Below are 25814 nucleotides of genomic sequence, written 5' to 3' on the forward strand. Positions count from 1 at the left end.
CACACTCACACTGCTGCTCTTACTGCTGCTCACACACACAATCACACACACACACACTGCTGCTCACACACTCACACTCGCATAAACACTGCTGCTCCCAAAGCTGCTCCCACACACACACACGCTGCTGCTCCTACTGCTGCTCACACACACGCTGCTGCTCCTACTGCTGCTCTCACACTCACACTCCTGCTCCTAATGCTGCTCTCACACACTCACACACTACACTGCTGCTCTAACTGTTGCTCACACACACACACACACTGCTGCTCCCACTGCTCAATGTGTTCTGGGTAATGTGGTGCACAGAGTCTCAGTGTGTTCTGGGTAATGAGGTGTTCAGAGTCTCAGTGTGTTCTGGGTAATGAGGTGCACAGAGTCTCTGTGTGTTCTGGGTAATGGGGTGCACAGAGTCTCAGTGTGTTCTGGGTCATGAGGTCCGCGGTATATCACTGTGTTCTGGGTCATGATGCCTGTACAGTCGGGGATGACAACGTAACAGCTCAGTTTCCTGTTGCAGACACAGCCAGGGTGTTACGGATGTGCGGAGAGTTATCTGTGCTGGCAGAGAGAGAGTTTTAGCAGGTTGCAGCATGAGTACCTGATCTGCATTAATACATTCATGAGTCACTTTTGCACCTGTGACTCAAACTGTGGATTTCCCACCCTCACTGAGCTGATACTATTCAGAGGAGAGGTATGTAGATGTGCGAGTAGGGAGACATTTGATGATGATGATGATGAAGATTATGATGATGATGATGATGATGAAGATAATGATAAGGATGGTGAGGATGGTAATAATGATGATGATGCTTGTTATTATTATTAGTTTTATGAATATACATGTACCCTTGAGCAAGGTACTTAACCTGAATTGCTTCAGTATACATCCAGCTGTATAAATGGATGTAGCCTATATGAGGAGGCAAAACACCCCACAAGGACATACACACACACACAGACACACACTCACACACACACACATGCCTTAACAGGATGAGCCACCCAGCAGCCATAGTCATGACTTGCTTTTAGCTTGTATGCACTGGTATGTTAAACACATTTACATTTCGACATTTTACAGATGCTCTTATCCAGAGCGACTAACAGTGATTGTTTTTTTTTTTTTTTCAAAAAACACACAATCCATTTATACAGCTGGATGCTCACTGAAGCAACTTGTAGTTTGTTTTAAGTAGCTGTGCTCAAGGGTAACGACTGCAGCACCCCTGCTGGGAATTAAACTTGCAACCCTTGGGTAAAAAGCCCAGTTTGCTGGCCACTACACTACAGTTAAATAGCCCGTTCTTTGCAGCCAGGAGTAGGTGTTAGATGAAGGTGTCAGCAGTGAACCTTTTTTGTTTCATAGTGGTGGGGGTCCCATGATGCATTTCCTCAATATAAATCTCAGGGCCTTTAGGAACGCTGTTGAGCTGCACAGGTGGAATCCCAGCCCAGTGACTCATACGTTCTGTCCTGCTGGACCAATCGTGCCCCACAGCCACTGTGACATCATCAGTGTGTCACAATGAGTCTGAGAGCTGTTTCCAGAGTCCCTGCTGGCCCAAAATTGCCGTTTGCTAGTTTATGTTTGAGTTTGATTTTGAGTCTGTGTTTTGTTTGTGTTTGAGTTTGAGTTTATGTTTGTGTGTGTTTTTGAGTTTGAGTTTCTGTTTGTGTTTGAGTTTGATTTTGTGTTTTGTTTGTGTTTGAGTTTGAGTTTTAATGAGCATTTCTTGTTTTGTTTCTTCATGAATAATTTGATGTCTGCTTCTGTCTGATGATTCTGTTGCTTTTTTTCGTTTCTCTCCTCCCACCCTCATTATTTTGTGTTTGTTTGTTGTAGCTGGCTCATCTGCAGGACCCCTCCCTAAAAAGAGAAGCCCTGATTTTGAGATCAAACACCCCCAGCTTGGGACAGTGGGGTGAGAGGTGTGTAAATGTCCCTCCCCCTCCCACCTGTCCTGTCCCCCTTTCAGGCATCCCTGTGGTTTGTACACGTGTGTTTTAAAGTTTTAAAGGGGTGGTGGTGGGGGCCCCAGATCTGAGCCTTAACACGGACTAGTCTTGGCTGTTGGAGGCCCCTCAGGGGGCCACAGGGGGCCTAGAGGGGGGCCACAGGCCGGTCTGGCGGGAGAATAATGGGTGTGACACGGTTCTGCAGCACACGCATCGTTTGGGTCTCCCTCTTCTCCTTCTTTTTTTTCGTTCTGTTATTTTTTGGGAATTAAAATACGTTTTTTTTTTTTGGTGTTGCCTTGGAAACCGCCCGTCGCGCCTGGTCCGTTTTTTCCAGACGGCAGACGGCAGACGGCGAACAGACAGGCGCCGGCCCCTGGGAGCATCTCTGCCGGTTTCTGCAGGAGCGTTAAACTCAGGGAACGGGCGTGGTTGGCCACCCACCCGTACGAAGCATTCATGCCACGCTGAAAAATTCTTCTGCTGTTACTTTCAAATGCCTGCTGCAGGGCTGGCCGACCCTGCTCCTGGGGATCTACCATCCTGTAGGTTTTCTCTCCAACCCTAACAAAGCGCACCCCATTCAACAGCAAGCTGTTGTTGAGCCGCTAATTAGCAGAATCAGGTGTGCAAAATTAGGGTTAGAATGAAAACCTGCAGGACGGTAGATCTCCAGGAAGAGGGTTGGGCAGCCCTGCTCTAGCTGGTGAATGAGGTGCTCTTTGTTAGGGTTGGAGTAAAAAGCTACAGGACCTTAGATCTCCAGGAACGGGGTTGGGCAGCCCTGCTCTAGCTGGTGAATGAGGTGCTCTTTGTTAGGGTTGGAGTAAAAACCTACAGGAGGGTAGAACTCCAGGAACGGGGCTGGGCAGCCCTGCCATACTGTCGCCTTACAGAAAGCTGCAGATGTGCCGCGGGTTCTGCGGAGAGGCGAGGTGTGTGGTGGAGCCCGTCTGTGAGTCTGTAGTGAATGGGCCTCGGCGTCCTGGCGCTCGCTATCTTTCGTACGGCTCAGGACAGCGGAATGGGTCCCGGCGCGGCCTGGCTCGGCGTGGCACTAATGCGCCCGTTTCATCTCCGGAATAGTGAAGGATGCCGGAGGCTCCGGTGCTGCCCGGCGTTCCCGAAATGCAGACCGGAAAACCGCGAGAAAGAGCTGCGCCCCAAAATCCGGGCCCAGCCGGGAGAAAGGGGGGGGGGGCGCGAAGGGCGGAAGATCAAAGAATTGCGAATTCACAATTGGTTTTCCCTGCTGTCCTGTTTGGTTTTTATTCATATTTGACCTAATTAGTGCTTCTGGATTATTAATGTCTCTGTTGCCGTAGATACACGCTCCGGTTCAGGTTGTGGTACTGTACTGTGAAAAGCCCGAGGCGATCTGTGGGCTTCTGTTTTTATAAAATCTTTACAAAGAGAGAGCACCGCATAAACCTGCAGATACCACGCTGAGGCTTCGTCAGCCCAAAAATGGGCGGGGTTATATTAATGCCCTTTTCAACTGGTCACTGGTCTGAACCAATCACAGTGTTGATGTGGTGGACAACAACAGCTTTTCATTGGTTCTTGTGAGTGAATGAGTGAGTGTGTAATGGAACCTCTGGTACAGGTAAACGTTTTCCTCAACGCGATGACACGCTGGTAAGTTGTTGATGCGGAGAGCTTTTCAAGGACTTGATAACTCCGCCACTCTAATGACACGACGCGTTGTTCACGCGGAAATCCTACGCGTCCTGTGACAGCACCTTTCAGCTCGCCGGCGCCGTCGCGCGCAAAACTGGCGTTGCGAGATTAGCGCGCGAGCGTGCTCTGTCAAACGGCTTAAATCCCGAATTCGTGAGCATCGGGGGCGCCGATAATTGAGGGCAGAAGCGATTTCCGCGTCAGCACTTTGAACACCCCGTGACTCTCGGATGTCAATGCTCTGCACAGTCTCAAATAAAAAGACGTGTCCTCCCCTTCGGTTTTTTTTTCCGTTTCGCAGAAGGGAGGGGAGGGGAAACGGGAAATCCCGTTTGATTATCCTTCCTGTGAAGATTTAATTTCGAAATCGCCCCTCCTTCCATGGGGTTTTTTTTTGCCGACATGTTTGTTTTTCATCTACAGCACAGCTGCCAGGCTTATCGGGCTGGATGAAAGCGAAGCCAGCTGCAGTGAAATGATGTTTCGGGTTTTTTTATTTTTTCACGGTTTTCCGCTCAATCGCTCGGTTCTGCCTCCCGCCCGGAGGGTAGCCTATATGGAGGGGGATGGTATATATCAGGAAAATCTCATTAACGGAGCGTAGAGGTAACACACTTTAGTTACATCAAAGGAAAATATTTCTGAGGGTGCAGCGTGAATTCCACATTTAATAATAAACTATGGAAACTATGGTTTCGCTGATTAATATGTAGTTATTAAAATATGCATCTGCAACTTTTTCATTTGCTCCCCAGTCTGAATCTATTTTTTAAAATCTGATTGTCTGTTTTACATTTATTGCATGAAATTCCAGATTTATGGGATTATCCACTATGTGCATTATTTGCACCAATGCTTAAAGTGTCTGAGCCTACATATGAAGGAAAGAAAATAGGGTCAGGAATTTTACTGAAGTGGATTGTTTGTGTTGCCTTCCAACACTACCACAACATTGCTGTTATCACCTGATCACATAGGCCTTGTGAAGTATTGGCCAATCACACAAGGGTCTCATAGATTATTTGCCAATCCCTAACAGCACTGTACAGCATGTTGGCCAATCGCACCAGGGCTTCATATATTATTGGCCAATCACAGCAGCCCTGCACAGAGTATTGGCCAATCACAGCAGCCCTGCACAGAGTATTGGCCAATCACAACAGCACTGCACAGAGTATTGGCCAATCACACCAGAGCCTCACAGAGTATGGGCCAATCACGGCAGGGCCTTGCCAGGTGAAGCTCATCAGCTGCTGTGTGAAAGCTGTCCCTTAGAGGGGGAGGATTTGGCCCCTGGCAGGTGGTTGATGGCGGCTATCTGGGTTTGGCTGCAGCAGGGCCGTTTGATCTCAGGGGGGGGGGGGGTGGGGGGGTGGGGGGGGGTGGGGGGGGGGGGGGCTCTGGAGCAGGGGGGGGGCACACGCGGCTAATTCTCTCTCACATCCTGGTTCTGCCTGAGCCTCCTCCTCCTGGAACGAGCTGATAGGCAAAGGCGCTGCGTGAGAAAAGCTGGCTGGCTGGTTCGCAAAGCGCTTCAGAGTCTTTAGTAGGGAAGCTGGGAAATATGTCGCGCGGATGAGTGAGGCTCCGCGTGATTGGCTGTCAGCTGTGTTCGGGAGAGCCCGGGCCAAAACCCTACCGCAGGGCCGTCTTCGACCAAAGAGCTCAGCCCCGCTGCGTTCAGGACCGCGTCCCGTCCCCACGCTGGTTTGGGGACTCCAGCTCGCTGCCCGGTGCCTTGTTATTGTTTAAGCGATTAATTTTGGGTTCCCGTTAATCTCGCCACTTTGATCACCGTCGCCCCTCGTTTCTCCTCGTGCGCTGAGCCCTCACAGGTGCATGCTGGGTAAATAGCAGCAGTTAGCCTGCAGGTCACCGCTGATATTCGCCGCCTGATGGAGGAAACAGGGCCCAGTGTGGAATCAGGCCACAGGGCACTTAACACGCTTAACACTCTTACACTCAAACACACACGGGCACACAGCACTTACTGCACCGAGGCTCAAACACAAACACACTGCCCTTATAATTCCTGGAGGTCTACCTTCGTGTAGGTTTTCATTTCAACCCTTAATTTAGGACACATGATCAGAAGCTCAGTGGGATCTCTAGCTGTTGAATGGTGTGTGCTTTGTTAGGGTTGGGGTGAAAGCCTACAGGATGGTAGATCTCCAGGAACAAGGTTGGGCAGCCCTGCTCTTGCTGTTGAATGAGGTGTGCTTTCTTTGGGTTGGGGTGAAAACGTACAGGACTGTAGATCTCCAGGAGCGGGGTTGGGCAGCCCTGCTCTAGCTGTTGAATGAGGTGTGCTTTGTTAGGGATGGGGTGAAACCCTACAGGACGGTAGATCTCCAGGAGCAGGGCTGGGTAGCCCTGCTCTAGCTGTTGAATGAGGTGTGCTTTGTTTGGGTTGGGGTGAAACCCTACAGGACTGTAGATCTCCAGGAGTGGGGTTGGGTAGCCCCGTCTTAAACACTAAACACTCACGCGTCCTTTACACCTCAAATTTGAACGTCCGCTTACAACTCTGAAGCTTGAACACTTAAATACATGACAGTTGGGCTCTTTTAAAAAAAAGAAAAGGCATACGCTCTTAAACGCACGGACACAGGAACACGCGGTCTCCCTGGGGAACCGAGCGGGAGGAAAGCGGCTGATTGGCTGCGGCTCCAGTGTCTGGCGTCAGCAGATTTCCCAGCATGCTGAGCTCCCGCCTGTCGGCTCCCATTTCCTGTTTAATGTTTCAGTCCGACAGCTCCTGGCTCTCCCCCCTCGCCCCCTGGGGAGCTGAGGCAGGGGTCTGGGCGTCCCGGACACGGGGGTGGGGGGGGGGTAGTCTCAGTCTCTCCCCTGTGAGGTGCAGGACTGGGTAGGAGTGAGTGCAGATGAACAGGCTCTTATTCTGCCGTTAGGGCTTTAACCGCTTATCATCCAGCTCAGCTGCAGCGCCCCCCAGAGGACGGAGGCTGCCCAGTTCAGAAACGCATTGGAAGCTTATTTGGCTTGGTGCTCTTGGTGGGCGTGATTTAGCTGGGTCAGTGATGTCATGGGTGTGGTTTAGTGGTTGTGGGTGTGGTTTAGAAGGCTCAGTGATGTCATAGGCATGGTTTAGAAGGCTCAGTGATGTCATAGGCATGGTTTAGCTGCGCAGCTGCAGTTGTGTTTGAGGCTGTTAGCTGCAGCTGCAGCTGGGATGGGGACATTGTGGTGGGCGCAGTGCTACTTTATCGCTGCAGTACAGAGACACTGCCTTTCACACCCTATTACTCACTAGCCCATCTCAGCACCCGCTACTCCACTCTTATCTGTGTGGCTGTGTGACTGACTCTCTCCTTCTCACTCTACTTTCCTCTCTCTACTCTACCTCTCTCTCCCCTTTCTCACTCTCCCTCCCTCTCTGTCCCCTCCCACTCTCCCTCCCTCCCTCTCCCCTTTCTCCCTCCCTCCCCCCTTTTTCTCTCCCTTTCTCCCCCCTGCCTCTCTCTCTCCCTTTCTTCCCTTTCTCTCTCACCCTCTCTCCCCTCCCTCTCGCTCCCTCCCTCTCTCTCCCCACACCTTCTCCCTCCCTTCATCTCTCTCCCCTCCCTTTCTCCCTCCATCTCTCTTCACGGATTGACAGGGGATTAGTGATCTGAACATACTGGTGTGTGATTAGTGATCTGTAAAGACTGGTAGGGGGTTAGTGATCTGTGCCAACTGGTGAGTGATTGGTGATCTGTGCAGATTGGTAGGGGTTTAGTAATCTGTGTAGATTGGTAGAGGATTAGTGATCTGTACAGACTGGTTGGGGATTAGTGATCTGTACAGACTGGTTGGGGATTAGTGATCTGTGAAGACCAGCAGGAGATCAGTGATCTGTACAGGGGATTCTCTATTTCCTGTTGCTGATAAATTTTTAATGCTCAGGTCCAGTGAGGTTGCATTATGCCTGAAAGAGAGAGGGAGGGAGGGGGAGGGAGAGTGTGCATGTGAGAGAGAGAAAGAGAGAGAGAGTGAGGGAGAGAGAGAGAGAGAGAGAGTGTGTGGGTGTGTGTGTGTGCGTGCGTGCGTACGTACTTGTATGTGTGCGTGTGTGTGTCACTGTTTTTGTGAATGAACACCAGGCTGGATTGAAGCCCATGTGCTGAGCTCTCTCCCTGCTAATCTCCACTCAGTCAGAGATGAGTCAGATCAGAGTCTGTCAGTCAGTCTGTCTGTCAGCACCTCACTCAGCTGGATAAGGTCTTTACTTTCACCAGCATGCTTAATCGACAGGAAATACATTTATAAACAGAGCCAAAGGGCACAGAAATACATAGGAACATCATCGCATGTAGGATATCTGTGTGAGTGTGTGTGTGTGTGCGTGTGTGTGTGTATGTGTGTGTATGTGTGTAAGGTGTGTGCACCCCTCTCCCTGTGTGGAGCTGTCCACGGGTGCTGAAATGGTAGGATCTGATAGTGTGGACTGAGACTGTGTGTGCACATGAGAGAGAGAGAGCGGGCGAGCGAGAGTGAGAAACAAATGGTTAAAAAAAACCTTGGAAACATGGGGGGCAGGGGGGGGGGGGTGGCAGGAGGAGAGGGCGGGGGGGTGTGGAAAGCAAGGGCACAGAGCCAGAAAATTGCATTGCGTGGCTGGTGATTAGTTTACCTCCTGGCCTTGCACTCCCTCCCCCTCTCTCTCTCTCCCTCTCTTACTCTCCCTCTCCATCTCTCCCTTTCCCTTCCTTTCCTGTTCTCCGTCCCACTCCTTCTCCCTCCCTCCGTCACACTCGTTTCGGTGTTGTGGTTTGCTTTTCTCCCTCAGGGTGGGGGCAGGTTCAGGGGAGGGGCGGGCGGGGGGGGGGGGGTTTATAAATAAGTGCATGGCTAAAAGGTGCTATTTGCGTGCTTACTCCAAACAGTGGTCCTTTAAAATCCTTCTCTCACCTCGTTTAACATCTTAACACCACACCCCCCTCATTTTGAGTCAAAATGGCACTTCTCACATTTGACACACGGCCCATCCAGTCTGAACAGCGCAGTGGAGCAGGGAAGGTTGAGGGCCATGCTTGGGTGGGTGGTGCTCTGGTTTTCGCACACAGTTTAGAGGTGGGGGGGGGGGGGGGCTAGCCATGCGCTCCCCCAAATCACAGGAAGATGCCGCTGTGGAGCCGTGTGGTGGGGGGGGGGGGGAACGGGGAGAGGAAGTCTGTCAGTGTTCCTGATATTCAGTTTGCCATTTGTCTGGGATTTCATACCCCTGAATAACAGTTTTTGGGCAAGGAGGGTTTTTGTTTTTTGCATTTCCAGAAAAACAAAAACTCACTGTCTTTAATACTTTAAATCTGATCTGGGAAAGAAGTGTTCGTCTGCAGAGATGTGAGAGGATATGATTGGTTCAGACGCATCCCTGTCCTCTGCCCAATTACAGCTCTGCTTACCGTATGTCAATTTGCAGATGCTAGTATGAACACAGAACACACAAACAACTGCCTTCGTTTGAACTGATTACAATTATGCAAATGCATCATTTGTGGCTTTGATGAAATCACACAGACAGAGAAACCCAGCCTTTGGTGACGAGTTGCATTTATTGCAGAGCAAAGAATCGGAACATATTCTGACAACAGGGCAGATCAGTCGGTCGGTTTCTCCCTCTGTACCCAACTGTCTGTTTACCAGCTAGCCAAAGTTAGCATACCACGCCCTGAAAAGACTGGTCCTATCAATGTGCGCGTGATGGGAATGTTGACCCATATATATATATATATATATATATATATATATATATATATATTTCCATTATCTTGCATTGGTGATCTCTGGATGGATGATGGAATGTATGAGTCGTGTTCGGCTTCTCGTGGCCATAGCCTGGTCACGTGGCCGGCACTGTGGACGACGAGCCTAGTCAAAATAAGGAGGAGCGTGCAGGCACCCCGCATCGGCGAACCTTCCCTAATTGTGACAAATTACTGTCTTTATGCGGGGAGAGTTTTCACAAGAGTCACAACTGGTTGCACACATGTATTTGTCTTGTCTTCCATCCCAGACGTTTTTAAAGCGCGAAAAACTGATGTTTCAAGGGCCTGTTTTTGCTTGGGTGATGGGATTGGCCAGCCATGTTCAAAAGAGCAAACTGCCATTTTCAACCTATGAATGATCGTCGGAGTAAAATATAATGTAATAACACAATAACTTACATTAGTAGGCGATCGTATTTTCATTTGATGCTTGCACTGATAATGACCATTAAGTTGAATACGATGCCGCCGATGGGCAAACGATGTAAATCTGAAACACGAGACTAGACAGTCCACTTTGTTTATTTGATTGTAACAGAAATTAATCATTCCAATAAATATATTTGAGCATAGCTTATGATGACAAAAAGATGCTAATGCATTAAGCCGTTGGACAGCTGCTTGCGGTGTTCCCCCGCGGATCATCGTAAGGCCTGAGATCCTGGCAGCGTTTTTACAGCGGGGCCCATTTCAGTCAATCACTCCAAAATCCATTCACTATCCACCGTAATTCTATCCCATTTTTGTTGTAGTTTTTTTTTTTTTTTTTTTTTTTTGTTGTTGTTTGAAAGTCTTTTGAGGAGTGTTTCAAATTCTGTTCGTTCGCGGTTTCTGGTTCCGTGATCTGGTGGTCACAGCGCTAACACGCAGTAGCACAGATTTGTCTCGTGGTGTTGGATTGTCTTGTCGCTCACAATTTCGTGCGCGTGGGTTTCAAGGGCTGTCGTTTCAAGCGTGTGCTTGTATATGGTTTAAGTATAGTCTACACGGGTCATGACATAGGCTACAGAATTATTATTTTTTGTACATTTTGCATTCACATTTAGACATGCAGCCTACTATGTTTTCTACACTTCATACAGTGCGATGGATGTGGTAATAACACAGTGTGTATAGGCTACTGCAGGCCTATAACATTATTCCATAGGCTATTTCATATTTTGCCACATGATGAGATGTGCCTGTATTGCATTTGGGATGGCCTTAAATGCCCCGCCATTTTAGTTTTTTCCAGTTGCAGTAAGCCTCGGAATGGTCTGCGCGCGATAAACTCCGGAGTCATTAAACCTGCATAAACACAAGCGATGGATCCACCGTAGCCCACCGCCCGTCTGCCCGAGCCTCTGGCGGTAGCTACACTCCACTAAAAGTGGATTTCAGTTGAAAATTGCAATAGCCTACAACTACTGGGTAAGCACTGGTAGTCACGTTCCGCCAGCTAAAATTAATGCGTGTCCTTTCTCGAAATTATGGGGCGCAAAAATGCTCATTTTCGACCGGGAAAGAACTTGTTTTGTTGTAAGCTCCAGGTGTCGCTGCACTTCTGCTGTAGAAGAGATTTAAACCTATTTTCGGAGATCCCACTCGGTCTTCGTTAAACTTCGTTGGTTGCTTTTGATGCATCGAACTCCCTATTACTCCGGCACGAGGCACCGAATGTCCGCTGTAAATCTAGTTTCCTTCATAATGGTAAAAGCCCAAATGTAACTGCTGTGGTTTTAATTAATTGTTTTTAAATTAAATGCGATGGTAAAAATATGTTTAAACATTTCAAACGCTTTAAAGACCTCGTGCTCACCAAGGCCTCCTCGGAGCCGCGTGCGATGGGAACAGCCTACATTAAGCAAGACGGTCCAGACAGACAGGTAAAAAGGAGATGTCAGCGCGAGAATCAGTTCTTTCATTGATGCGAAGCTTTCTGAATAAATTCATTGGGGCTTGGCTTGGGAAATTTCAGCACGATGAGTGACTCGGTAATTGATGTTTTATTTGAAGTGATGTGCGCGCTTCCCATTGCATTAATCACGCACTCTCTGCTGGGATCTTTGCGCTACCTGCTCGTATTGTGCGTATTTAAAAAAATTTTTTTTAGCACACTTAGCTGGGAGTCGTAAGGCGTGTTTGTGTGTGTTTATGTGTTTGTATGGGGCCTGGTGTGCGTGGGGAGGGAGGGGTTGAGTGCGTGTGTGTGTTTATGTGTTTGTATGGGTCTGGTGTGCGTGGTGAGGGGAGGGAGGGGTTGAGTGTGCGCGCGCGAGGGTGGGAGTGTGCGCGAGGGTGTTTCTTCAGTTTGTATAAATGAATATGAATGAGTTCACAATATTCACTGTGACTGGCGCTAGCAATATAACCTGCAATTATGTAGTGCCTTTCAGCATAGAATGGGGGGGGGGGGGGGGGGGGTGACTCAGCCTACTGGTGACTCATCCTGCTGGACCTCCATCCCCCCCCCCCCCACGGCCCCCTTCTTCCCTGAGCTGCGGAGGATGAAGATTTTAATCGTCCAGTTGGGCCCTGCCACATCTCGCTGGTAAACTGGGAGCGGACTCTCTCTCTTACAGACGCTCTTGTGTTAGTGAGTTGCCACCGGCAGATACTTTATTCGGACAGGAGTCCTACTCCTCATCTCCAGTGCTGTGCTCTGGAGCTCCAAAAGCTGTGTGGTGGTGGGCGGAGTAACGACGATGATGTCATGTAGGTGTTTGGCATAGGGAGGCGGGGCCTTGGTGGCATTTTGGGTAGGGGCGGGGCTGTAGGGGGCGTGGCCTGTAGCAGTGTGATTCTGAGTGACAGATGTGCTCTCTGCTCAAGGTGTTCTGTTAGCTCAGCTCATTCATGCTTTCTCTCTCACACTCTTGTTCACAGTCTTTCTCTCTCGCTGTCTCACTCACTCGTTCTCTCTTTCACAGCTGTGCTGTTTTACGATACGTATTTCAGCCCTCCTCTCTTTCTAAGGTTTTAATTTTTTAGAGCTCAGGTTCAGTGTATCCTGAATCTTCTTGGCCAGTTTTGTGAGAGCTCACAGACGTGTTTCTCCCCCTGTACTCTGCACTAAAGTGTTGTCGTGTTTAACCACATTCTCGGCTATATCAGCGGATCAAATATAGTCTCAGATAAGACAGCAAACTAACAGCTGCTAAGATGATAAAACTCTAAAGTTACTGTAGATTCCTGAATGCAAAAGGTGGACTCATGAAATATTGAAGGTGCTGAATTGGTAGTAATCGTGGCATTGGTGGGGGGGAGGGGGGATTATTGTTGGTGGGATTGTCCTCGTCTCATTTCAAAACAGCAGGTCTGTGTTGTACCTTTCTGTTGCTCTGACAGCTCGGCTAGGGGACTGCTGGGGGGCTGCACAGTAACTGTGCAGCTCGGCCGGGGGGCTGCAGAACGACTGCGCAGCTCAGCTGGGGGGCTGCAGAGTGACTTTTAAAATTTTATTTCATGCCTGTAATGCAGTGGTGCGTAACATAACAGTGGTTAATGCTTCAGTAACATAACACTGCCATATCCGGGAGTCATGAAACACTACCTAACATAACAGTAACATAGCAATGCTTCTGTTAACTGTAACTGAGCACTGAAAAACAACCATAAGCCGTGTGTCTTTTGTAACGGATCACGGGAGTTTAATACATTTCCCTTACTCCAAAGAGCACGAGTTGTATGTAAGCGAGCGTTGTACAAACAGTCGAGTCAGCACAGCGCTCGAAAAAACACGACCCTGCGCGGCTGGTACAGATCCCCGGCCGGTAAACGAGGCATAAGCGATCGCTATGATCGCGGGCACAAATAATGCATGAGGAGCCGTGTTCCGTGCTATTCGAGCCGAAAGGAGCAGCGGACGACAGCGGTTGTAGACTCGCGGTGAAACGATGCGGTTTTAATCGGAGTGACGCCTGCGCGAACAGACAGATGTCTGTTGGTTCACGGACGGTCCCCCCCCCGATGATGTCACCTTTTTATAGGGGCGGGCGCGCGCGCGCCTCCGCAGCGCGTTTTGCAGTGCCTCCGTTTCATTGCTGTCGTTGGCCGCTTCACTCGCATTTCTGAACTATTTTGAAAACGTCGTTCGTGTATCTTTTTCTCTTACGGATTTCCTGCCCCTCGCACGCCTAGCATCCGGGGCAGATTCGATTTTGTCCGTATAATCATATCATATGAAAACGTTTGCTTCAGCTGCCATATACAGGACCATGACGGTGATCTTAAAATTGGGCTTTCCGGTGCGCGTTCTGGTGTCAGCCACCTCAAACTTAATTCAGCTATCGAGCTGATCGAGGCGCCACGTGTAGCCTACAATCAAGCTTGCGAATACCCATTTAAAAATAAGTAACCTCACAAAAATAAACAATACATCTCTCCAGGGACTGAGCTACATTACCCTTTACAACTCACCTAATTCCTGATTTGATAGCTAATTAATATTCCAATTAAATACAGTTTTCACTTGACTCTTGTCATAGCACTGGAACTTGGGTAACTTTAGTCTACACTATAGTATCAGTTGTACAGCATGTCCTACTAGCTGTGGATAAATGAGTAGCCTTGTTGGGCTGTAAGGCCTGTTCTTATTATTATATACTTGTAGGCTCCTCCATAGTGTGTGTGTGCGTGTGTGTGTGTGTGTGTGTGTGTGTGTGTGTGTGTGTGTGTGTGTGTGTGTGTGTGTGTGTGTGTGTGTGTGTGTGTGTGTGTGCGTGTGCGTGTGTGTGTGTCTCTTCACTTGGTTCGGGTGGGCACTATTCTGGATGATTTCACACAAACTCTGCCGAAGGCCTGTTTCAGATGATTGCCTCTGGGCACTGTTAACATTAAAAATGTATTATGAATTCCAAAAAAACACATGTAACTTCAGGGGTAAACCTGTGGCACCTGTGAGAGATTTTTTCCCACCGATGGCCTGAGCTGCAGCACTGTGGCGTTTTCTGTTATCTGCAATAATCAGTGGTTCGCTCTTTTTCTCTGAAAATGTGGGAGATATTGGCAAGATATTTAGGTAAACGATATTGGATATTGGTAAGATATTTAGCATAATTGTGTGTGTGTGGGCTATTTGTATCTGGTGCATTTATGTGTGAGTTAGGATTTCGCTCGTTTGGGTTTCTTTGGTTTGGTTTGGGGTGAGAGAGGCCTTTGGTTTGGTTTGGGGTGAGAGAGGACTTTGGTTTGGTTTGGGGTGAGAGAGGCCTTTGGTTTCTAACCCTGGATCTGCAAGGCCTGCGGATAAAGGCAAAACAGGTAATGGAGACAGGTAAGACACAGGTGAGACAGACAGGTAAGACAGACAAGTGAGTAGGGAGACAGGTAAGACACAGGTCAGGGAGGCAGGTGAGCTAGACAGGTGGGTAGGGGGACAGGTGAGCCAGACAGGTGAGTAGGGAGACAGGTAAGACACAGATAAGGGTGAGTAGGGAGACAGGTAAGACACAGATAAGGGTGAGTAGGGAGACAGGTAGGACACAGGTCAGGGAGACAGGTGAAACAGACAAGTGAGTAGGGAGACAGGTAAGACACAGATAAGGGAGACAGGTAAGACACAGATAAGGGAGACAGGTAAGACACAGGTCAGGGAGACAGGTGAAACAGACAAGTGAGTAGGGAGACAGGTAAGACACAGATAAGGGTGAGAGGTAAGACACAGGTGAGACAGACAGGTGAGTAGGGAGACGGCTGAGACAGACAAGTGAGTAGGGGGACAGGTGAGACAGACAGGTGAGTAGGGAGACAGGTAAGACACAGATAAGGGAGACAGGTAAGACAGATAAGGGTGAGAGGTAAGACACAGGTGAGACAGACAGGTGAGTAGGGAGACGGCTGAGACAGACAGGTGAGTAGGGGGACAGGTGAGACAGACAGGTGAGTAGGGAGACAGGTAAGACACAGATAAGGGAGACAGGTAAGACACAGGTGAGACAGACAGGTGAGTAGGGAGATGGCTGAGACAGACAGGTGAGTAGGGGGACAGGTGAGACAGACAGGTGAGTAGGGAGACAGGTGAGGCAGACAGGTGAGTAGGGGGACAGGTGAGACAGACAGGTAGGTAAGGAGACAGGTGAGCCAGACAGGTGAGTAGGGAGATGGCTGAGACTGGCAGGTGAGTAGGGGGACAGAGGGGTGGGGGGGGGCGTGCTGAGCAAACGGGTGTTTCGTTACGGAGCCCAGATCACAGATTTACTCAAACGCCGGCCGTCAGCAGGAAGCAGAGACGGGAGCAGGGGAGGAGAGCGAACGAGGGGAACCGAGGACGGGGGCATCTGAGGAGAAAGTGCTGAGAATGAAGGAGGGACCAGCTTTTATGGCCTGGAGGGGGGAGGGGGCAGGAAGAGAGAGGGGGAGGAAGGAGAGGGGGAGGGGGAGAGATTCATATTCATTACAGTCAGTATCTTTATCACGGCGGGTAAAGAGTACTGTAAAATCGTTATTTAAAACACAGTCAGTCGCGCTCTGTCTATGCTGAACGATTTTGGGCAGGAGGCCGGTGAACGTGTTCCGAATGCAGCCGAAATCTGAGCCCGCCTTGCCCTCATCGCTCAATGCGGCTCAGCTAAAGAGCGCCCTCTAGCGGCGATTCGCAGTTAATACCGGCAGTGTTCAAACGTGGACTTTTATCTGAGGTTGATGGCCAAGCTGCGAGTTTGAGCTTCTTCTCTGTGAAGCTCTTCAGTTTCTGCAGTCTGCAGGCTTCTGCCTCTCCCGAAGGAGCCTTTGCACTCCTGCATAAAACCAGTGCACTATCGGAAATTACACACTTTCAGACACCATGCTGCAGGAGAGAGTTACACACTTTTACACACTAAAAGTGTGTAATTATTTCACTCCTCCTCTCTCTTCTCCTGTCTCCTCCCCTCCTCTCATCTTCTCTCTCATTCTCTCTCCCCTCTTCTCTGCTCTCCTCTCCTCTCTCCTTCCCTTCCTCCCCTCCTCTGCTCCTCTCCTCTCCCCTCCCCTCCTCTCCTCCTCCTCCTCTCCCCTCCCCTCCCCTCCTCTCCTCTCTTCTCCTCTCCTGTCTCCTCCTCTCTCTCTCCTCCTCTCCCCTCTCCTCTCCACCTCCTCTCCCCTCCTCCTCCTCTCTCCTCTCTCATCCTCTCCTCCCTCCTCTCCCTCCCCTCCTCACCCCCTCCCCTCTCCTCTCCTCCCCTCCTCCCCTCTCCTTCCCTCTTCTCCCCTCCCCTCCCATCCTCTCCTCCCCTCCTCCCCTCTCCTCCCCTCCTCCCCTCCCCTCTCCTCCCCTCCTCCCCTCTCCTTCCCTCTCCTCTCCTCCCCTCTCCTCCCCTCCTCCCCTCCCCTCTCCTCCCCTCCTCCTCCTCTCCCCTCCCCTCCCCTCCTCTCCTCCCCTCCCCTCCTCCCTCCTCCTCTCCCCTCCTCCCCTCCTCTCCCCTCCCCCCTCTCCTCCTCTCAGGTATATCCGCACCATGTACCTGGGCATACAGAGCCGACGGCAGAAGGACCACCGGCGGCGGATCTACTGGGCGATGATGTACGAGTACGCCGACGTCAGCATGCTGCGGCTGCTGGAGAGCTTCCTGGAGAGCGCCCCCCAGCTGGTCCTCCAGCTCTGCATCATGATCCAGAAGAACCGCGCCGAGACTCTGCAGTGTAAGGGTGTGTGTGTGTGTGTGTGTGTGTGTGTGAGTGTGTGTGGGGAGGAGGGGTGTGTGTTTATGTGTAGGGTGTGTGGGGGTGTGTATGTGTGGGGTGTGTGAGTGTGTGTGGGGAGGAGGGGTGTGTGTGTATGTGTAGGGTGTGTGGGGGTGTGTGTGTGTGGGGTGTGTGAGTGTGTGTGGGGAGGAGGGGTGTGTGTGTGTGTGTGGGGTGTGTGTGTGAGAGAGAGTGTGTGTTTAAGAGGGGAGGTTACCAGGAAAACTAGGAGTTTCAGATCTCGTATAATTATTACTATATATATATATATATATATATATATATATATATATATATAATTATGACCGCCCTACTCTCTCTATCTTTCTACATCTACTTTCTCCCTCTATTCATCTCTCTCCCTCCTCTCTCCCCACCCCCCTCCCCCCCCTGCAGGTGTGTCGTCCGTGGGCTCCCTGCTCTCGCTGGCCTGGGTGCTGGCCTCGTACCACAAGCTGCTGCGCGACTCGCGCGACGACAAGAAGAGCATGAGCTACCGCGGCGCGCTGATCCACCTGTTCTGGCGCCTCTTCACCATCTCCTCGCGCGTGCTCTCCTTCGCCCTCTTCGCCTCCGTCTTCCACCTGTACTTCGGCGTCTTCGTGGCGGTGCACTGGTGCGCCATGACCTTCTGGGTGGTGCACGGCGGCACCGACTTCTGCATGTCCAAGTGGGAGGAGGTGCTGTTCAACACGGCGGTGGGCGTGGTCTACGTCTTCTGCTGGTTCAGCGTGAAGGAGGGCCGCACGCGGTGGCGCATGCTGGCGTACTACTCCCTGGTGCTGGCGGAGAACGCGGCGCTGACCGGGCTGTGGTACGCGTACCGCGACCCCGCCACCACCGACGCCTACGCCGCCCCGGCGCTCTGCGGCGTCTACCTGAGCTTCGCCTCGGGCGTGGCCTTCATGCTGCTGTACTACGGCGCGCTGCACCCCGCCGGCCCCCGCGTCCGCCTGCTGGCCAGCTCCTGCTGCGCCGAGCTCCTGTGGGGGCTGCCGCTGCCCCCCGAGGCCGAGCCCATGGCGCCCCCCACGCCGGGGCCCCGCGGCTCGCAGGCCACGCCCACCCGCGGCTCCGTGGGCGAGCAGGCCCACCAGGAGGACGACCTGGCCGCCGACACCTGCCTGCCCGTGTTCCAGGTGAGGTCCACCATGCCGGCGGCGGCCCGGGGGCGGGGCTACCGGCCGGAGGGGCCGCTCATTAAGATCGACATGCCCAGGAAGTGCTACCCGGCCTGGGACGCCCACTTTGTGGACCGGCGCCTGCGCAGGACCGTTAGCATCCTGCAGTACATCACGCCCAGCGCCACGGGCATCCGGTACCGCGACGGGCCTCTGCTCTACGAACTGCTCCAGTACGAGTCCTCCCTATGAGACCTCCCCCCCCCTCCCTCCCTCCCTCCCTCCGTCACTCTCTCTCTCTCTCTATCTTCAGTTTACCTCTCCAGCTCTCTCTCTCTCTCTCTCTCTCTATGTCTCTCTCTTCCCTCACTGGGTTTTTTTTTTAACTTTCGGATCTTTCGCTTCTGTTACCCCACCCCAAGGGTTATGAGAGGAAGGTCTTTGTTTAAAAAAAAAAAAAAGAAAAAAGAACAAAACTATAAAAGATGATGATATGGTTTTCACGCCACGTCAACAAAATTGGTCTACATTAAAAAAAAAAAATCTATGTAGACAGGGGGAAAAAAAAACGTAAATGTAAAACTATATTGATATGAACCTGTATTACAGACAGTTGCAGATGCCCTGTTGTTTTTTTTGGTACTGCAGTGTATATATTTTTTATGTACAGGAAAACAAATCGAGCATTATGTCCTTTTTTTTCTTTTCGAGCTGTTTCAGGTTTGAGTTTGACGGATGTGGCGGTGTATGGGACGTCCCGTTGGCATGCAGGAGCGATGGGGGGTTGGGACACGAAACAGGCACGCCCCCCACCGGCACAGTCTCATTCCCAAAACGCTTCTAAACAGCGACTTCCTCGTTCAGGGAGAGCAGCGATTGGTTCAGATTACATGTCAGTCTTGAAAACACGTTTGTCTTTCTTAGTTTCTCAAACCAATGCAGAATCTTCTGAAGTTGCAAGTCATCTTAAAAGTATTTTTAAACCACCCCCCCCCCTTCCCTGTGGAAAGGGGGGCTTTCTCTGTCGCTGCCTTAACTCGAGATTTGCCATGCCTGCTTGTCTGTGATTGGTCACAGTGAGCGTGCCTGGAACTCACAGTGCCCCCTGGTGGCTGGAATGCACAGTGACATTTCACCAAAGCTCTAGTGACTGGTGCTAAAAAGAAAACAGCGTCTTGCCTTAATTCACGTCTGTTGCTTTGAAAGAGAGGCCAGCGTGAGGCGGTGTGATACAGACCCTAACTTAACCGAAGGCAATGATCACTACAGCAAAGCCTTTTAATTACAGGGGCTTCAGAACCAGGAAACCAGGAAACTCTTAAACAAAGTAAAAAGGGACATATCTGCTACGGATATAACTGGAATACATTTATTAGGCAAGATGCAGAGACATTGTGCATGCTTTTTCTTTTTTTTTTTTTTTTAAAGAAATGTCAAATTCAGCACTTTGGGGAAATTTTCTCGATCATCCAAAGCACAACGTGTATTTATCTTCATATTTGCAGGGCTCGTAAGTGGATCAGTGATTAACAAGCGACGCGTTTCGTTTTTGTCGGTGCTACCAGACAGAGCTACAATCTCTGGACTTTGGTGCAAGCCCTCGGTGCTAAAACTGGGCTTTAAGGTCTTATTCAATCCAACCACTGAGCAATTTGGCCTTACCTTTGAACGATGACAATATTATGCAAATCAACCCGGTATTCTTTCAGTTTTTTGGTCATTTGTTCGTTCGTTTCATTTCCCGATCACAGACATGGCATTCTAAGTTCAATCTGCAACTATAAAAATCCCTTATGCAGAGTTAAGGAGAATGTGCGTTTGCACCAGGATTGAATTTGAGGATGTGCCTCGTTTGTAAAAATCTTGCAGGAGTGTTTTTTGTTTTACCCAAGCTTCTCCCTTACCAAAACTGAAGCCGGACCTCCCTTGGGTCTGTTCTGCTGAAGTACAGACCTGTAGTGCAGACCCAGTCGATTAGTGAAACAGGAACAGGTGCAATCTCTACAGTAAAATCAGCTTGTAACAGTAAGCCTGTTCTGTGTACAGCGTTTGTTTCAATATCAGTCCCACACTGTAATAACTAAATTCTGTTTTTTGTTTTTTTTTTTTTTAATTGGGGGTTATAAATACAGATCCTGATACTGGCATGTTATTGAAATCAATATGAGCATTAGAGTTTAACAAATGGAGCACATGTGGACGGTCTCATTTTTACACAAGCAAAAACGAATGACAACACAAGTCGTCCACAAGGAAAAGAGGTCAACAATCGTTCGTTGACAGGAAAGAAAGCTTGCGTTCCTTTATTTCATTATGTACAGTTGAGTATGTATTTTCGTACGGCAGTGGAAGAGGTTATTTAAGAGAGCACAATATTTTGCTTTTGCCCCATTGAGGCCCAGGTTGCCAAGTTACGTCTTTTATTAAGCACATTAACGGAGAGGAAGGTAGTGAGGCAGGTCCATCCAGACCTGGAGCCATTGACCCGCTGCACACAAACAGTTTCCAGATAGAGTGATGATGAGATGGTGTGTGTTTACAGTGCAGGTGTGGGGTGGGGGGAGGGGGGGGAGGGGAGGAAGCATAAAGCACAGGAACGCTCAGAGACTGTGGGGTGGGGGGTGAGGTTGTCTCTGTCCGAATTTCCATCCTCCTGCTGCCACTGAAAGCTGTGTTTTTATGTGTGAATTATTTCTTTTTTTGTTTTCTTTTTTTTAAAACTTTCATCTTTTCTCTTTCTCCTCCTCCTCTTCCTCCTCTTCCTCCTCCTCTCTGGTCAGAGGTCTTTTATCCCGAAATGAATGAAATTGGAGTAATAAGCATAATTATATTAATAACAAACTTACAACGGTGCAGATACATGTCAGTGGTTTTCCGAATTAACCCTGGCATGCAGATATTTTTATTTATTTTTAAAAATCTTATTTACTGTTATTACGTGTATTTTATTTTATTGGTCAATTTCTTAGATGTAATAATATCAGAAAAAAAACAACAACATTGTTAAGCTAATCAAGCCAGGGGCTATCTTTGCCTGAATATACCTGAATTTTTACACAGTTTAAGAACACGTTCCAGTGTTACTCACTGAATGCTTTTATAGACACCTTCTGCGACAAAAGAGGTTTCTCCCTCGGAACACAGGGCTTGCTGCTATTGGTTCCTGCAAAGGCAGCAACGATTAAGCCAAATCACACCATTTACTGTAACTGTAACCTTCCACCTGTTCCTGGTGCACCTAGACCCTCTCCTAACACCCTGCTTCGCAAAGCAACTCAAGGGAACTATGGGTTAGTGTGTGGCTGGCCAACAGCTTTTTTTTTTGTTTGTTTATTTCTTTTTCTGTGTGTATGTCTTTGTATGAGTTTGCTGAAAAATGAAAACGTCTTTTTTGTGCCATTTGAATAATTATTTTAAAGCTCCAGCTGGTGACGTAAATAATGTTTTAGCCTACTGGTTAAGCTTTGTTGGTTAATCAGTTTTAGTGTTTAATTTATATGTTAATTTCTCTAGTTATTTATCTTTTACGATTGTTTTGTTTACCTGTGAGTTGCCAGCTAACTGTTAGCACTGTGGCTATAAGCATTGGCACTAAAGCAACCGTGCGTTAGCACTGCAGGTGTAAGCATTTGTGCTACGGCTGTAAGCTGTCGCTGTAAATGTTAGTGCCGCAGCTGTAAGCATTGGACGCTGGAATTGTAAGTATTAGCGTGGCAGTTGTAAGTGTTAGCGCTCAGGCTATAAGTGTTAGTGCTGCAATTGTAAGCGGTAGCGCTGCGGCTAGTTGCGTTAGCGCTGCAATTGTAAGCGGTAGCGCTGCGGCTAGTAGCATTAGCGCTGCAATTGTAAGCGGTAGCGCTGCGGCTAGTAGCGTTAGCGCTACAATTGTACGCGGTAGCGCTGCGGCTAGTAGCGTTAGTGCTGCAATTGTAAGCGCTACCACTGCAGCTATGAGCGTTAGCGCATGTAGGCTGCCAGAGGGGTTTAGGTGCACCACTAAGAGGAGGCCATCTTACGAGGTTCTCCTTGACCCTTTTGTGCTGCTAAGATCTTTGCAGGCAGATGTTGTGCCGGTGAGCCCAGTGGAGTGAAGGGTTCTTGCCAGGGGTGGAACCACAGGGCAGTTTGTGGGGAGAACTGTGGGTGCAGCCAATCACATAACAGCTTCATGCTAACTAACCAATTGGGAGGCAGCTTCGTGGTTGCTAACCAATGGTGTGACATGGTGGTTATACCATTTTATGGTTCTTGTTCTGCTTTCACCCCTTCTGCTGTCAAACACAAACTCCTGCCAGAAGCTCCGGCTTCTTCGTTATTTATGTTGGCAGGATTTTGTGCGTGGTTTTGCAGGCTGAATGGGAGGTGCTCACTCTCGCCCACGCGGGACTCTGGGGGGTGGGGTGGGGGGGCCACGCCCTTTTGCGCGCAGTCACACTGGTGCTACCTCACAAGCTGCCCTCCTGCCCCGGCTCCGCCCCTCGGTCGCTGCTCACCCTTCACCCCCCTCTCTCTCTCCCCGCGTGTGTGTGTGTGACTCAGGTGTATTCTGGTGCAGAGATTCTCTTTTCAGGAGTCATTCTGCTGTCTGATTGGTGCATTAAAACTGCTCCAGAGAGAAAGAGCAACAGAGAGATGGGGAAAGAGAGAGAGAGTGAGAAAGAAAAGAGCAAACTCTGAAACATCTCGGTCTGTGACCGCCGACTCATTCAGTGCCCTCCACACCAGCTGACCCGCAGCACTTTAATTTGCAGAACCGCGGTTCTGTCTCTCTCTCTCTCTCTCTCCGTCTGTCTCTCCCTCTCTCTCTCTGGGGCATTCCCCTTAAGGTTCCGAGGGGTTCCGTTTCTGTCACGGTTACGACACGGTTCTCTGGTTCACTGTTGTTTGCTGGGAAACCCTCCCCACCCCCCACCCCCACCCCCACTGCTGGCCATTTGTGTTTTCCCGATCGGCAATTAATTTACATTTCGTTTTGAGAAACGCTGACCGCCAAAAAAAATGAACATATGTTAAAAATATTGGTGCACGGACAGGTTCGTGATTTGTCCTACGTTAATGTGTTCCCATTGAGGAAGGGGAGAGAGAAAGCACACTGTGACTGTTCATCTACACACTCACACGCACACACACACACCTGCCCAATTCAGGCCAGGAGACGTGAGCTGAACTCACAGGAATATTTGGGCTGTTTCACTCAAGACAGGAGTGTGGGGGGGGGGGAGGGGCGGGAGGTGGATGGGAGGGGCGCATCAGTCAGAAGATAGGCAGTTCCAAACGCTGACTTTAAATCCCTTATTAAACCAAGGTTTTCCCTTTCTTGCTTCAATTCTTCTCCCGCAAATTTAACGCTGGTTTGGAAAATTGGCAGTTAAAATTAAATCGATAATTAAATAGTGTAGCAGATTTTCACGATGAAATCTGCAAAATACCAAGTGTAGGATCCAAACATGAAACTCATAACTCATACAAGGATGGTTCAGCCACATACGTAAAATGTTTTTTGTTTTTTAAACGATATATATATATATGTAAAATTAAATATTAATAAATTATCAGAGGAGAACATTGTCCACTGCCTACCCTCTCCCCACCAAATTATAATCTGTAGCTATTTGCACAATAACAACAGCAACATGTCCTTTATTTTACTGTTTGCAAAGCACATCAGTGAGGCACCAAAACACGTGACTGTGGGTGAAGCTTGTTGTTCCTGTCCGACACAAACACAAACACACACGCACACAATGCTAAAAAGAATTAAACAGCAAAGTTTGGGTTCTCACACCTCGCGGTGCCTTGTCCTATCGGTGCTAGAGGCAGCCATTTCAGCAAACGACAACAATAGCTAGTGTTTCCCCCCCTCCGTCCGTGTTCCGCCAGCGTCGTCATGGCAACCATTGTTCATAAGTGTGACATAATCACACGTGGAACCGTGTTCTCCAATCGTGACACCTTCTGATGTGATTATGAAATTCCAAAATATATATACGTGTGATTGGTGCAGCAGCACGGAATCTTGTTTATTTTTTTTTCTGTTGTGGTTGTGGAAGACAAAGGCAATACTGGACATCTGGTGGTCAACTTGAATTTCCTGTTCCTTTGTCTCCTCTTTTGAGAGGATTTCACCTTGATTTAAAAAAACAAAAAAAAACAAACCCTGTTATTTCAGCATGCAGATGTATTTGGGAAAATTAGATGAAAATACATGGTTTCAAAAATGTTGTAATTGGCAAAATGTAATTCTTACTGGGCTTTGATGTAACGGATCCTGTTCTTCTTGTTTTGTGGCAGAGTTGAGAAATTAATTTTGAAAGGTAAATCAGGTTTAGTGCCAAGATTCACCAACGTTACGCCAGACTAACCCGATGGTCAACTTTTGCGTTCCCTTCACAGTGTTCCAGGTGGCTCGGTTTAGGAATGAGATTTTCCGTTGCTATGACAAAAAAAAAAGTAAAATTTGGCCTGTTTCAGCTTTGATGGAAGGTAAACGGTACTGTCAATGTAACGAATCCGGAGGTGACCATCTGGTTGATCGATAATATCTATGGTAAGATTTTCTCAACTCCTTCGTTACCTTTGACCTGAGGGCTTCCACAAACACAGGAAGGTGGTGAGCTGACAGATCTCGCCACCTTTCAGTGTCCCTGCGGTGTGGGTTTATTGGTATTTTTTTGTTTTGTTTGTTTGTTTGTTTTGTTTGTTTTGTCTGTTCTTGCATAATGGTGCATTTCAGCGTTTCTAAACCTGGTGCTGACGGACTCTCCCGTAAGGTGCTACCACGGTACGAACTGCAGGGGGCGATGTTGCAGTGCTGCCCGGAGCGCCGTGCCACAACCTGCCTCAGAATCCTGCAGTCTTGCTCTCACTCTGGAAGAACCATACCCCCCCAACCCCCCAACCCCCCAACCCCCCGGATGAACCCCCCCCCCAACTCAGTTTACAGCGGAGCGCTCTGCTCTGTGTCAACGGTGCCACGTTTCCAAACCTGCGCGTATGTAACGACGAGATTTCACACATGCATGCATGCGCCTTTCTCCCTTTCTTTACACTTTGGGGATGCTTTCAATTATTTTAAATCAGTTTTTTGTTTTTTTTTTGGAAGCCAAATCTTAATTTTGTCCTTTAAAATGTGTTGATGGTTTTTTGTCTGTAAGACACTTGTGGTGTGTGTACCTCCTCAAATCTGTGGAGTCGGCCAAAATGCTACGGTATGTATGAAAACACTTCAGAGTAGAATCATTTGATTTTTAAAAATCTATCAAAATCCAACAGCTGTCAAAATGATTACTGCTATTTATTTATTTATTTATTTATTTATTTATTTATTTATTTATTTATTTATTCATTCATTTATTTATTTATTTAGTTGGTACATTTTTTTATTGCCATTGCAAGATTAATTTATTATGTTGGGAGATTAATTTATATATGTGGATTGTCTGTGCATTTTTGAATCTTTTGAATCTGTAAATTAAAATCTGTCATGATAAGGGGTAGTGTAGCTGACATAATTCAGAGGTCTGTCAGCAAATCCCCTTTGCTAAATTCTGACCTGTGTCACATTTGTGTTATACTGTTGCTCCGGGGTAGTGTTGCATTCAAGTACTGAAATAATCTACCATTTTTATGTCAGATATTTAAG

General features: G+C 48.8%; 1 protein-coding gene across 2 annotated transcripts in view; it reads left to right on the plus strand.

The window, feature by feature from the left end:
• xkr6b (XK, Kell blood group complex subunit-related family, member 6b) overlaps positions 1-18454 on the plus strand; it is a 28343-nt gene extending 9889 nt beyond the window's left edge. Inside the window, exons 2-4 of one of the 2 annotated variants that reach the window (XM_035422586.1) lie at positions 1850-1935; positions 16813-17009; positions 17448-18454. In XM_035422586.1, the coding sequence (XP_035278477.1) occupies positions 1850-1935; positions 16813-17009; positions 17448-18424 (1260 nt within the window). In that variant the 3' untranslated portion in view covers positions 18425-18454. The remainder of the gene's footprint in view (positions 1-1849; positions 1936-16812; positions 17010-17447) is intronic. The other variant, XM_035422585.1, reaches the window with a different exon arrangement.
• Positions 18455-25814: the final 7360 nt, after the last annotated feature.

This window comes from Anguilla anguilla, chromosome 6 (genome assembly GCF_013347855.1).
Source record: "Anguilla anguilla isolate fAngAng1 chromosome 6, fAngAng1.pri, whole genome shotgun sequence".
Taxonomy (NCBI): Eukaryota; Metazoa; Chordata; class Actinopteri; order Anguilliformes; family Anguillidae; genus Anguilla; species Anguilla anguilla.